The sequence below is a fragment of the Paroedura picta genome, chromosome 7, assembly GCF_049243985.1.
Source record: "Paroedura picta isolate Pp20150507F chromosome 7, Ppicta_v3.0, whole genome shotgun sequence".
NCBI classification, from domain to species: domain Eukaryota; kingdom Metazoa; phylum Chordata; class Lepidosauria; order Squamata; family Gekkonidae; genus Paroedura; species Paroedura picta.
In genome coordinates this window covers 87,645,450-87,658,661 of record NC_135375.1, presented here as the reverse complement: position 1 = coordinate 87,658,661, position 13,212 = coordinate 87,645,450, and the positions used below count along the sequence as shown (strand labels likewise).

General features: G+C 42.3%; 1 protein-coding gene across 2 annotated transcripts in view; it reads right to left on the bottom strand.

Moving 5' to 3' along the window:
• Positions 1-656: 656 nt before the first annotated feature.
• SVEP1 (sushi, von Willebrand factor type A, EGF and pentraxin domain containing 1) overlaps positions 657-13,212 on the bottom strand; it is a 168,047-nt gene continuing 155,491 nt past the window's right edge. For both annotated transcript variants that reach the window (XM_077345283.1, XM_077345282.1), the window contains 4 exons: positions 12,446-12,541; positions 6,544-6,639; positions 4,246-4,339; positions 657-3,219 (listed from right to left, as the gene is read on the bottom strand). In XM_077345283.1, coding sequence (XP_077201398.1) covers positions 3,189-3,219; positions 4,246-4,339; positions 6,544-6,639; positions 12,446-12,541 — 317 coding nt within the window. In that variant the 3' untranslated portion in view covers positions 657-3,188. The remainder of the gene's footprint in view (positions 3,220-4,245; positions 4,340-6,543; positions 6,640-12,445; positions 12,542-13,212) is intronic.

The window sequence follows — 13,212 nt, the reverse complement described above, 5'->3', positions numbered from 1 at the left end:
TCCTTTTGTGTATATATTGTACACAGGGACCTGCTCCCGCTGAATTGGAGTATTACATTCCACTCTATCATTGATAATTAACAACAAAATAATTAACATCAACATTGATAACAACAATTCCTGTTGTTGCGTTTTAAAGTTGTTCCAGAACACAACTTAGCTCTCCTAGGCTACAACCTACAAACACCCACTTGTTTACACCCAGGGATCTTGGTTGTTGGAAAATGGAATCTGATGATGTTCAAAGTAGGGAACATGAGAAAGACCTAATTTGTACAGCAACACAATATAATGCTACCAATGGTTCTAACTGCCTGACAAGAGGAACACCCTGCATATGATAGCGATGTTTCCTGTTGGAGACATGTAAATCTGAAATTAATTCATGCTTGATCGTAAGCCGTGAAATTAATTCACGCTTGTAATTTGCAGGCAGTCCTGAGATCTAAAACACTACAAATTGCTGTCCTTAAAGTAGCTGAAGCTTGTCAGGTATCCAAGTGGGTGATAGAAGGCTGGAATAACCTGTAGTTGCTCTGGTGTTGGTGTGTGGAACCAACGTCCCTCCTCCTGCCAGGGCTCCTGGAGACATTCTTGGCCGGGGTCTGCTATCAAGCATCAACGATTTTAAAAACACACACTAGAATTAAATGGGGTGCAACTTTATTTACAACGTAAAGTGCATGACATGGAAATTTGAAAAACACACAGCAAGCAGGGACATCAATGACAACACATTGTTTGCATGTAAAAGTTAATTTTTAAATTTAACTAAATCCTCTGAGGAGTCTGTATGGCAAACAGCAACCTAATTTTAGTAACCCTGTCTTTGACTCACTGGCCTTTTACCTCCCAATGTCACAAGCTCCCAATAGTCTTGTTCTGGAGGATTGTCTCTAGGTCAGTAAAATGGGAAGCTTATAAATATCTAGGGCCAAAATCAGGCCCCCTGGCTTCTACTTCCCATTCAAATATTCTACTGCTTTCCAGAAGAAAACTGGGGTTGGGTTTTTAGTCAGGGTTTTTTCTGTGCTCAAAATACAGCTCTTTGAGACACAATAAAGATCTGAATGTCATTAAGAGAAAAATGCATAATGTACAAACACAATAGAAACTGGGCCACTTAAAACTGAGGCTATATATGAATGATTGCTTAGTTTTCAACACTTGCCTTTCTTTCCTAAAGTTGCCTCATATGATGCCAGGAGATTCTCTATAACCGTAATCCCTCATCAAGCCTCACATGCAATTAACAAGGCATAAGGTCAAGATCAACAACAATGATGTATTTTTTAGTGCTGTGTGAATTAAGCAGCCCACATTGCAGGTCCAGAGTGGATTAAGTCATGGAGACTGTTAACCTGCTGCCATAACAAGAGAAGCAGATAATACTAATAAAAAACCCTCAGAGTCACAAGAAAGTAACTTCACTGAACTTGCAATACATAGGCTATTATTTGTGTTTTCACCATTAATTTCTCGTGTTTATTTACTAAATCAAGGTTACTATCTATTTTATATTCTGCTTGAAACTGTTGACCGTCTCCTAGATGCACATTTCCATTCTGTTGTCTTCCTCTTCTTTCTGTTTTAAAATGGGCCCGGTGGAAGAATTCAAGAGCCTGCTATAACAATTCTTGTTTACATGGGTTGATATAGAACAGGGGTGGGCAAACTGTGGCCCTCCAGATGCCCCTGGGGCTCATGGGAATTGTAGTCCATGGACATCTGGAGGGCCACAGTTTGCCCACCCCTGATCCAGCATATAACACGTGGGTGGTAACCCCACTTTTTTTTTTTTACTTCCAGAGACATGCAAAAGTAGCATTTTGTAATGAAGCTCTACGCCAAAAAAAGTGTAGAGATTTGCAGCCTGAGAACTTTATTCAAAAGTGGTTGATGCCATACTATAAGGAGTTCCACTACAGAACAACAATGCATACAGATCTTGTTTCCAGAGTCCGTTTCTAAGTTAACAGTTGAAGCTGAAGTGGGTTAATTGCTGCTGCAAAGTTTATTTCTCTATCGTTATGAATTATATTAATAGAATGTAATATTACATTATAATAAAATATAATGTAATACTATATTCATATGAATTTTTTTTGTTGAGCTATTGTGATTTTTTCCCCTTTACCGGCCAGCAATAACAACAGGATAAGCCGTTCTGCAGAAGTGGAGGTAAAGCAACCTGTAAAAACAGTATCACCAGTAGCTGTTGTTGGCCCTTCAGATGAACTGGTTGGTCATTGGGTACGCGAAGATGCTGGACTAGAGGGCTTCTGGAGTTCTAACCCCACTGGTGGGCCTACGTTTAGGCCACTGTGTGACACAAAGCACTGGACTGGATGGGCCACTGGCTCGATCCAGCATTGCTTCTCTTATGTTCTCATGACCACTGGTCCAGCAGGGCTTTTCTTACAGTCTCAAATGGTCTACCACCCAATTCAGGTACTCACAGATGTCTCTAGCTGACCTCCCATGCTGGCAACTCTCCTGCATGTGAACTGCTGTGTCCACACAATCAAATGCTTAGGTGGGGGGGGGGTTGCTGGCTTGGTCCCATGATAGTAAATACCAAAAAATCACAGGGATAGTTCCAGATGGTTGAGAAGGGTTTAGAATCATGCCTCTCCCATACAAGCATGGACAAATCTGCTTTTGACATTCTGGTAATATATGAGGAATCTGGCAATCTTACACTCACTAGTATGTGTGCACATGAGTGTGTGAGGGGGGAGGCTCTTTAGATCATAGCCAATTCACTGAAGAGTTCTGCACACATACAAAGTATTTTCTCCTTCACAATGACTGACATGTGGCGATCTAAACCTTTGCCTCTTGCTTAGCTCTGATGACAATAGAGTGCAGGGTATATCCAGGGTTTTGCAATACTAGAAATAAAGATAGCAAGGTTTGTAGCTTTTTGCACCCCCTCCCCCAGACAACATTATTTGTACAGTTGTGTATGTATTAACAGTAGCATGTACAGCATAAATGATACACTTCTGGATGTTGACAAGGTGGTTCCTTCGAAATAAAAAGTATAAGAAAATATAATACAAAATAAAAACTATTAAAAAATCCACTTTTAAAAAAGAAAAACCCATTGGATTTGATTTTACAATGCCTGGCATGACAAGGCCCGCTGGATCCGGATGAGAACGTCCACAGCCGTTGCTCTGATGTTAGAAGTGGTAGAACCCCGTTTTTCTCTTCCTAGATCAATATCCAGGCAAGACACAACAAAATAAAGCAAATTATTTGCTGCAGGCAATCAAGGAGAGTCTACTGTTATCAGGAAGACTTTGTCCCTGAGTAATTTAGAGTATGAACTCTCAGGCTTTCCTGTTTATGTTGCATCTTCCTCTTTGAGGAAATGCTGTGCTATGCACAATGCTTAAAATCCATACCCAGCAAGCCAGGCTATTTGCAGCAGGCCCGGCATAGAAACACTTTAAATAAATGGCAGTAGACAAATAATCACTGCCCCGCTGGAGTGTGTGGAGATGGGATTTGCTTTCCCCTGTTCTCACCAAGAAAATAATTGACAGCATTGCCAAGGGTCAGGCTAGGACTTCATGGGCACAACCTGGACAGTTTTTAGCATGGTGAAGCATAGCTTGGGTGCTGCGGGAGCACATATGCTGGATTCTGGTTGGTGTATATTAATGCTTGTGTTATTCCATATACCTTTGAAGTGGGATCATATAAAGGATTTTTTTTTGAGGGGGTATCATCTTAAATTGGGCTACTGTGTCTTGGACCACAGGCTGCCCCTTAGATCAACTTGAATCTCTGATTCTGTGATTCTGTAAAGGCTCAAGGGGGTGGCAGGTTACAGTGGATGAGCGATAGGGACGTGAGTGTTCTGCATAATGCAGGGGGTTGGACTAGATGACCCAGGAGACCCCTTCCAACTCTATTATTCTAAGATTCTATGACTCTGCAAGTTTCTTCCAAAGTGGGTGGTCTTTACTTGGGAGATGTTCACAAGCTGTTTCACTGCTTTCCTTAAAAATGCAGTAAAAACTGACATTCGTACACTTTTTATTGCACTCACTGCCAGGAAGCCATTCATAAAAAAAAAAAAAAAACACTTTAAGTACCAGAAACTCATACATGCACACAGTGTGGACATTAGGTTACCATGGAAGTAGTGGCATATTTTGGAGGAGGCAAAAGAGGAGTAAAAATGCTTTTCTTTTTACATCAAAAACGTGACATGAGAAATGGACTCCTTACCTAGAGCAGTCGTATCCAGTCCAGGGGGAAGTGCAGTGGCACCGATTGGGTCGCACACATTTCCCACCATTTAAGCACGGAGACTGGCAGACAGCTACCATAAAAGATGACAGATGCACATTACCACTGAACGCTCTTCAGAACTATTGTAACAGTGCAAAGTGAGTAATTTTCTTCAGTAGGCATGTTTCTAACTGATATCACTGCATGGTTACACCTGCTGTTTTTCTTTTTAAATGATGAACTCTGAGAATGCCAGAATTAACTGTTTTTTTTTTAAACACGTGCTTCTAGTCCTCAAGGTAGATTTGAAAATTTGCCAGTGCCATCCTAAGCAAGTTTCTCCAGATTCCCGCTCATCTTTACTCAATATTCTTAGGACTCTTTTGAAAATGCTCTTAGGACTGCATGATCTGAAATGGAGGCCTTGTGTGTGTGTGTGTGTGTGTGTGTGTGTAAGCTTCCAGAAGCCAGCCAGAGTGTTATCTTCCTTCATAAGGACACAGAACCCCTATTTTTCTGCTCCATTCTCCCCATACTTCCACCTCCCTACTGCCTCATGGCCCCGTCCTTGTTCCTATTATGTACTAAAATACAATTTTCTACTAATTCTTTCTTGATGGAGGCAAAACATCAGGGAAGTGTCACTTTCCCTGAGGAAGAGCAGTTCAGCCGCATCTGCACGTTGCTGGACATTGCACAATTATTGGACATACACAGCAGCAAGTGTCCGTGGCTTGTCCATGCAGAGAAATCCACTTGTGAAGGACTGATGACCTGCAACCATTGTGAAAGATCCCGAAATGTTTAGATGTAAGCCAGCAGACCTCTTTTTGTTGTTGTTTTTTTCCATAAAGGAAAATAGATAGGCATGTATTGACGGATCTGCTTCTGCAAAATAGGACTTATTCCTGTCTCCACTGTGCTCCCCCACCATGCAGGCTGAGAAACAATACTGGAAGGGATTCTCCTTTATCCCTTAGCACGATACATCTAGAAGGTACCTGACAGCAAGAACAGCTGTTGCTTGTTACTGGAAAAGGCACCTCCTTTAACTCTGAGCAATTTTACACACACTAAATAATGCACTTTCAATGAACTTTGCAACTGGATTTTACTGTGTGGAATTACAAAATCCATATGCAAACAATTGCTGAAGAGGTTTGAAACTGCATTATTTAGCATGCATGAAGGAGCTCTCTTTCGGCTTTACGGAGAGGGAAGCCAAGAGCCCAGGCTTGTTTGCATGTGCAGAGAAAACACTGAACTGTTCATCTGTTAAGTATGCGATTCTTTATGGAACCACAGCTGTGCATGGAGATAAAGTGTCAGAGGATAGATATGCTGTGGCATTTCCTGTTAAACCCGAAAATCAGAAACTAGGTAGATTTGATCAAAACATCAAGATTGGGAGGCAATTTGATAGGATTTGTTAGAAAAGCTCCACTGTATTTTTTCAAGTAGAAAAAAAACACAAATCATACAAATACTCTAACAAATACACTGAATATACAGGTTTTGAAAAGAATCATGAAACACAAAGAAAATACTCAAGAGACTTTCTCATAAAAAAACTGCACCTCAGTATGGGTCAGGCACACGTATGTCTCCTACAGATATGCTCCCAGTACTCCTGGGAGTGGCAGTATATAAATACAATTAATAATAATAAAAAAGGGAAGCAAGATGGACTTCAGTTCTCTGTTGTGTGCACGTTTAGTGGAGAAACATGATATGCTACCGCATAAGGTATAAAATGGCCTTCAGCAAAACCAGGGCAACACTCTCTCTACAAATCCTCATGATAAATCTTTTTGACTACTGCTTCCTGCAAAGGTGTAACAAACCGTAGAAATCTCAGACTTCAAAGAAACACACATTTTGCCTGCGGCTTCACTAGCTATGTGATGATACAAAACAGCAGAACTTGCTAGATGTGATCCGCTTGATACACGTGGTCACCATTTTAGAGTGAATGGGGCAATGCGTGTATGTTTTAACTTTGATATGTACAATCAGAAGCACATACCAAAGCTGTAACATACACACATGGCTTTATTCATGCTAAAATGGTGACTGTGTGTATCGTTTTAGCATGAACAGGGCAATCAGAAACCCAGAAATTTGAGGGTACACATCTGCACCTACAATTACATGCACTTGACAGGTAACTCACTGTCCTGTTGGAGTACCAAAATTGTAATGAGTGAGCAGGGCTAGAGGGATCATCTCAACAGATGTTGATTTGCTACTTGCTGCTGCTTGATTTGTGGTACATTCTAAGTAACAGGGGCTTACCCTGGTGGCAGCGTGACCCAGTCCACCCAGCTGTGCAATTGCATTGATAAGGAGCCACGCAATGACCTCCGTTCAGACAATGCAGGATGCAAATTGCTAAACAGAGAAGAGGGAGAAAAGGTTTAAAGAAATGAAATATAGACAAGGACAGTAGTTCTCAGACTTTAGTAAATCATCCCCCCCCTCATTTTGATTTAAAATCTTCGGTGGACTCCTCCTAGCCTCCTTTCCTAGTGCCTGTCACATGCAGAATAGCCTTTTATCACAGTACAAACGGGAACCTGCCATGAATCCACTGAACCCTTGGTCCTCTTGTGTTTTCAAAACCAATACAATGAGAATGCTATCAGTCTTTTTAAAAGGCAAGTTTAAATGTTTACTTTCTTTGTACTTAGCTTAAATAATCTGGTCCAGAGGGTGGATGATTCTACAGGCTCACACCTCAAAGGGCCCTGACTAAAGATCTAATTTGTGTTACTCCTTGACTGGAACCAGAGATAGCAAAAAACTTTCTGATTGGTTAGTAACTTCTGGATGCAGATTAATTGAACAAGGATGGGAAGGACCTGGAAAACCTTTCAGAACTATTCATAAAAAAAGAGCTGCCATGAGCCAGCTGTGTCAGGAGTGGTAGTATACAAATATAATTAATAAATTAAAAACAGGATCACAGAGAGAGTCGAGCCAGCGTTCACCTGAAGACTGCCACTGGATATTATTGCCTATGGGTATGGAGTGGCAACTTTTTACCTCTGTGCTGACATCTTCTGCACTGGGAAACAGAATGAAAACTAGTGGATTTTCTTCCAGAATGAAGAGAGCAACCCCCAGCAGCTCTACTCAAAAGTAAGTCTCATCTTAGTCAACAAGGCTCACTCCCAGGAAAATGCTCTTAGGACTGCAGCATAAGGGCTTTAGGGCTGTATCTACTTGGTGAGACCAACTAGGGTTGCTCCACTAACCAATCAAGAGGCCGGTGCTTTGAGTGGCGGAAACCAGGGGATGGTGGGGATGTGGGTGGTGGCAGTTGCCACTCTTGGAAAGCAGGGGAAACCTATCCAGATGCCTTCCCTCAAGGGCTCCTGCCCACAGTCCTAGAAAATGGAGAGAGGCTGTTTTCACCCTAGCCAGAAGGGTCTGATGAGGGCCATTCTCTTCCTCCTCAGAAATTCCACACTAGACTAAGGAAATGGAATGTGTTAAAGCCATTAACTGGAATGATATAAAGTAAAATGCCCAGCCTCAGAATGCTGTTTTTTGTTTTGGTTTTTGCTTGTGATGAGGGAATGAGAGGAGGGAAAAGGGATTTGTGGGTCCTTTATTTGATAGGTCAACAAAGAGACTTGTACAGCATTGTAAATCAGCATGTGTCACAACAGGCTTCAGAGAACTGGGAACAAAAGGGCACGATATCTGAAAGGGCATTCTGAAAAGAGACCACTTCAGAATTTAATAAGCTGGATAAAGTTCTCTGCATACAGAATGTCCCTCATGAGAGCACCACAAGGCTGGTTCACTCAGAGAACCCCCTGAGGATGACAGCTGGTTTTTTCCCTTAAGGATAGATTCAAATGGGTAGCCATGTTGGTCTGAAGTAGCACAATAAAATCAGAGTCTGGTAGCACCTTTAAGACCAACAAAGATTTATTCAAGGCGTGAGCTTTAGAGTGCAAGCACTCTTCCTCAGCCCTTGCACTCGAAAGCTCACGCATTGAATAAATCTTTGTTGGTGACTCTGGTTCCCCCCCCCCCCCTGTCTGCTATTGTCACTAACAATGTATTGTAAGTTAGAAGAAGAAGTAGGGTTTTTGTACCTCATTTTTTACCACTTGAAGGAGTCTTAAAATGGCTTACAATCGCCTTCCCTTCCTTTCTTCACAAGAGACGTCCTGTGATGTAGGTGAGGCTGAGAGAGCTCTGACAGAACCGTGATTGGTCCAAGGTCACCCAGCTGGCTGCTAGTGGAGGACTGGGGAATTGAACCCGGTTCTCCAGATCAGAGGCTGCCACTGTTAACCACTACACCAGGTAGCTGTGAATATGGCATTACCATGCACTGAATTTTCTCAGGACCATTGTTTAAGATGGAAATTTCACCAAAAGAACAACAACCAAAAAAAAAAAAAAAACCCTGGACACACATCTACAAGTGGTAGCTGATTTGGCTGGATGCTGCCTGACCCTGCAGTGTCCACAGCATTACAGCCCTTGCAAGTCATGGTATTGGATAGGCAGGCTTAAACCATCCTTGGAGGACACTCCTAGGGCAGGAAAGTATGAACTTCAGTGAATCTATGCAGCTGTTTGCTCTTTTTGCATGTAAAAGGGAACTGGGATGTAGACTGAAGTGGCAGAACACTTCAGAACACGTCAGGAGCATTATAAAAAACAGATGATATCTATGATGACACTAAGGTAAGGACATCAAATACAGAGACAAGCTGTATAAAGAAAAGACACATGCTGTGGGTAATCAAGTACAGAAGTCTGACGAACTTATTTAGTTACAACTCACATTTCTCCTCAGTGGGGACACTTAACTAACTACAGCCTTGTTCTCCTCTCTTCTGTATTATCCTCAACAATGTGAGGTAGTTTTGGCTGAGAGAAAGCGACTGGCCGAAAGTAAGCCTGGCTTTCCCCCGCCACATTGGATGTCCAAGGAATTTGCTTAAATTTGGATTGCAAACACTGGGTGGGTGTTGAGTGTTTACAATTAGCTTCTGGAGGCTGTTCCAGAAAACACGAAGAAAGAGAGTACAGGATATCTGTAGGAGCTGGGCCACATCACAATCCTTTCCCAGGAAGGCATGCAGATTGTGGGCATCTGTCACTCAGCTGAAATCCTCCTTTTCTCTCCTAAGCCATTGTGTGTTTGAGAAAGAAAAAATGATTTTATTCTGGATTTTGTAAACCGAATTCTAGCCTATAATATTGCTAGGCCATAGCAACTGCAGATTTGCAGATGCCTTTACACCTGTTTATGACCTGGTGCGATGACCTGTTTATGATCATGCACCTGGTGCGATTTTGGTGAAAAAGAGAACAAACAAAAGCAAATTATGGGGGCGGGGGGGGATAATGCCTAGCCACTTCAGAGACAATACATGTGTGCAGGACAGTTGAGAGAGGCCTCTCTGTGCTCATAGATCTCTCCTTTGCTGCTGCCTTTGAGCAGTACATGAAATAGGGCTGGGAAGGGTGGAGGATTTAGGAGGAATTTATTCAGTCACTTATTCATTTATGGTACTTATCAATTACCCTTCTGCCCTATGTAATCAAGTTAAAAATAATACACTTGTATTTTTATCATTAAACATCAACATGAATGTACAGAAGCTTAGAGAATTGACCTGTAAAAATAGTCATTAATAAATACACCTATTGTATTAGAATGATTTTAATAGATAAACAGTTCAACACTAATACCAATTTCCCTGGAGCAAGCCGTATTGAATAGACTTGAGAGAGATTCTGAATAGTCCCACTTAGGGCTGCTCTCCTAATGTGCTGTGCAAGAAATGACTGATTATTTTGCTAAACCAAAGTAACACCTTCTAACTCTTGTTAGGCAAGTTTGGTCAGGGGAGCCAGCTTTTAAGCTGTCCTTTTAGCATCCCACTGAACAGAAGCAAATAGCAGGTGATGGAACTTCCCTCCATGCTCTGAAATCGTTCAGCTGTCTCTTTCCACTCACTGAACCTCTGTTAAAGAAACAATATATCTCCCCCTCCCCCACACCAGGGTTGGTAAATTTAAAACATATGATGCCGTACCCTTTAAATCATGGGACTGATATCTTTTATTTTAACATCACCTTTTTTGGGGAGGGGGAATCAAGTCCCAGCTGACTTATAGCAACTCTGTGGGTTTTCAAAGCAAGAGAGGCTGTTCTGAAGTGGTTTGACATTGGTTACTTATGGGTCAGGAAACTTGGCATTATTGGAGGGGGGGGGGTCCTCCTTCCAAACACTGACTAGAGCTGACCCAGCTTAGCCACCAAGATCAGATGAAATCAGGCTAGCTGGGGCTATCTCGGTCAGGACTGATCACATATGCTCTCATTATTTTTGCTTCTTTAAATCTTTGTTCTCAGATCATTCAGCCTTTTAGGGGTATAAGTTGAAATCTTATTTCCAAGATGTACCTCCAATGTTGAACTTGAACGGGTGCGTTTATTCTTGCCTTTCTTATGCCTGTAATTCCAGTGTGAAATCTACGCTGGCTAGAAGGCACACTGAGTTTAGAAATCTTTCCCTTCACTTTTTTCTACACACATTAACTACATTTACAAACATCGCATTGTACGCTAAAAGGCATTCTTAGGGCTGCTTGTGGAGAAACACCCTCATCCCGGAATCTCTTAGCACTTAAATCATTATGGGAACTTGCTAGCAATCTCATGCTTTAGCACATTTACTTGAAAGCAAGTGCTGCCAAAATCAATGGGATTTTCTTCCAAATAAAACATGGTTAACCTTGGGCTTTTAAGTTACCGTACATCATTAGGCAGTGCAAATGGTTGTCTTGGAAGGAGTCCTACTTAGCTTCCTCTACTGGGTATCAATTCTGACAAGTCACGGCTCCAGATAAGAAGGGCTGCAAGAGGCTTCATTTATGGTAGAGTGTTACTTGTGGACCCACCCCTTCGCCCTGCCCCAAAAGTGTGTGTACATCTCAATTTATTTTGCAACTGGAACATCAAGTGCACCGTTTCCCCCCTGTAGCACACTTGACTGCTATCTTTCAACAGCCTGACTACAATTTATTTTCTGAAGTGCAAAATCAGGCTTAGGTTTTATTCCACACACCCCACCCCAGCACATGCACTTTGGGTACAGGCTGTTTTGCCAGCAGCCAAAGTACTAGCAAATGAGGGCATTGTTACCATGTGCCCCTTTGGTGTTTGACTACCATTTACTTCTCACTGGTTTTGCCTGGGAGGCAAGGAAACTGTTGCGCTGTGCATCTTACTTTTATGGCCTTCACACTACTCTTTCCACTTCAGATAGATGACGCATTGTAGTAAGTGCCATGGACCACGAGCAATGCAGGATGGGGAGGGATTTAACAGCATTGTCCTAAGCAGACTTACCCCTTAACTTCAGAAGCTCTTTGAATAGAGTAACTCCTGTTTACGATTGCACACTGCAAACGTCTAAGATGCTGTCAAGGGTCAGAGGCACCTGTAAATCTGAAGGTGTGGGAGGTCTCTAAAAGGATGGTTTTGTTTATTTCTGAATGTCCCATTTTTAAAAAAAATGCAGTTAAACAACTGGAGCAAACAGGATGCAACAAGTGATCACAATTCAGTTGCAGCTGAGAAGGGTGGATGCAAGTCAGCCTGTGTGAGTCAAGAAGACACCTGAACTAACACTTTGGAATCTGAGTCCACTGCCCTCACCATTTGACTATTGCACCCCATAATTTGTCACTTCAGTGCTTTAATCCTACACAAATATGCAAAATTGTACCTTTTTCCGTTTTCAAGATCTGCAAAATACATTTTGATACCGAGTAGCTTTCCGAATACAGCAAGTTCGATACAAATAAGCAGCACAGTGTGGTGTGGTCAACAGATTATTAGGGTCTGGAAACACCAAGCAAATCCCTCCACAATAATGTAATTTGGAGCGAGGCCTTAGGGAAGGCGCTCGCCTCACAGAATTCTTGTGCGTGTGTTTTACCCCATGCTTCTTCTAAGAAGTTTATAGTGGTGTACCTCTTTCTCCTTCCTGCACTTTAACCTCTGTGAGAAATGTGAGTCTGAATGGTGACCCGAATCTGGGACTCCCATATCCCACGCTGCCACTCTGACCACTGCATCACCCTGGATCTCTCCTTGGAGGGAGAAATGGGACCCCAATTTAATACATGAATAAATGTAGGGAAAGGTACATACGTTCTTCACAGAGACGGCCCATCCATCCGTCTGGGCAGGAGCATGCATTCGGCCGCTCACAGATGCCACCATTTTGACATGGGAACCGGCATATAGCTGGGAAGAGGGGAATAACATCAGTTTGGAACATGCTGTTTAACAGATGTTGCTCAAAGGTGTTCATGGCATTCTAAGGGAGTGTAAATGTACAGAATTTTAACCAAAGCTGAGTTGTTAGTTAGGAAGTCCTTTGGTTCAAATTTTACCTCAGCCATGGGCAAATGCCGCATGTGCTCAGCAAAAAAAACAGCCCCCCACAAAAACAAAAACATTCACATTTTTGTGGGCACCCCTGTCACATGTTGTGTGAGTGCTTTGGATGCTCACAAAACCTTTGCACTCATGTCCATTCACACAGAATGGCTCCCTCCAGTCAAACCAAAAGTCCTACTACAGAAAGGGGGAGATCGAGTTGCCTTATGGCAGGGGTAGTCAAACTGCGGCCCTCCAGATGTCCATGGACTACAATTCCCATGAGCCCCTGCCAGCGTTCCATGGACATCTAGAGGGCCGCAGTTTGACTACCCCTGCCTTCAGGGGAATATTTATTTTACATAAAGGATAATTTCCAGGAGGGGCTAACTTTTTTCCTATAACGCTTTCCAACCCTCCTTAGCGTGGCTTTCACTAGAACTGAAAAGAACTGTATTTTTGTTTTTGTCTGCCAAATTGAGTTGAAAGGCTGAGAAATGACAGTTTCCGTCAATTCCAGCAAAGTCGGAACATGT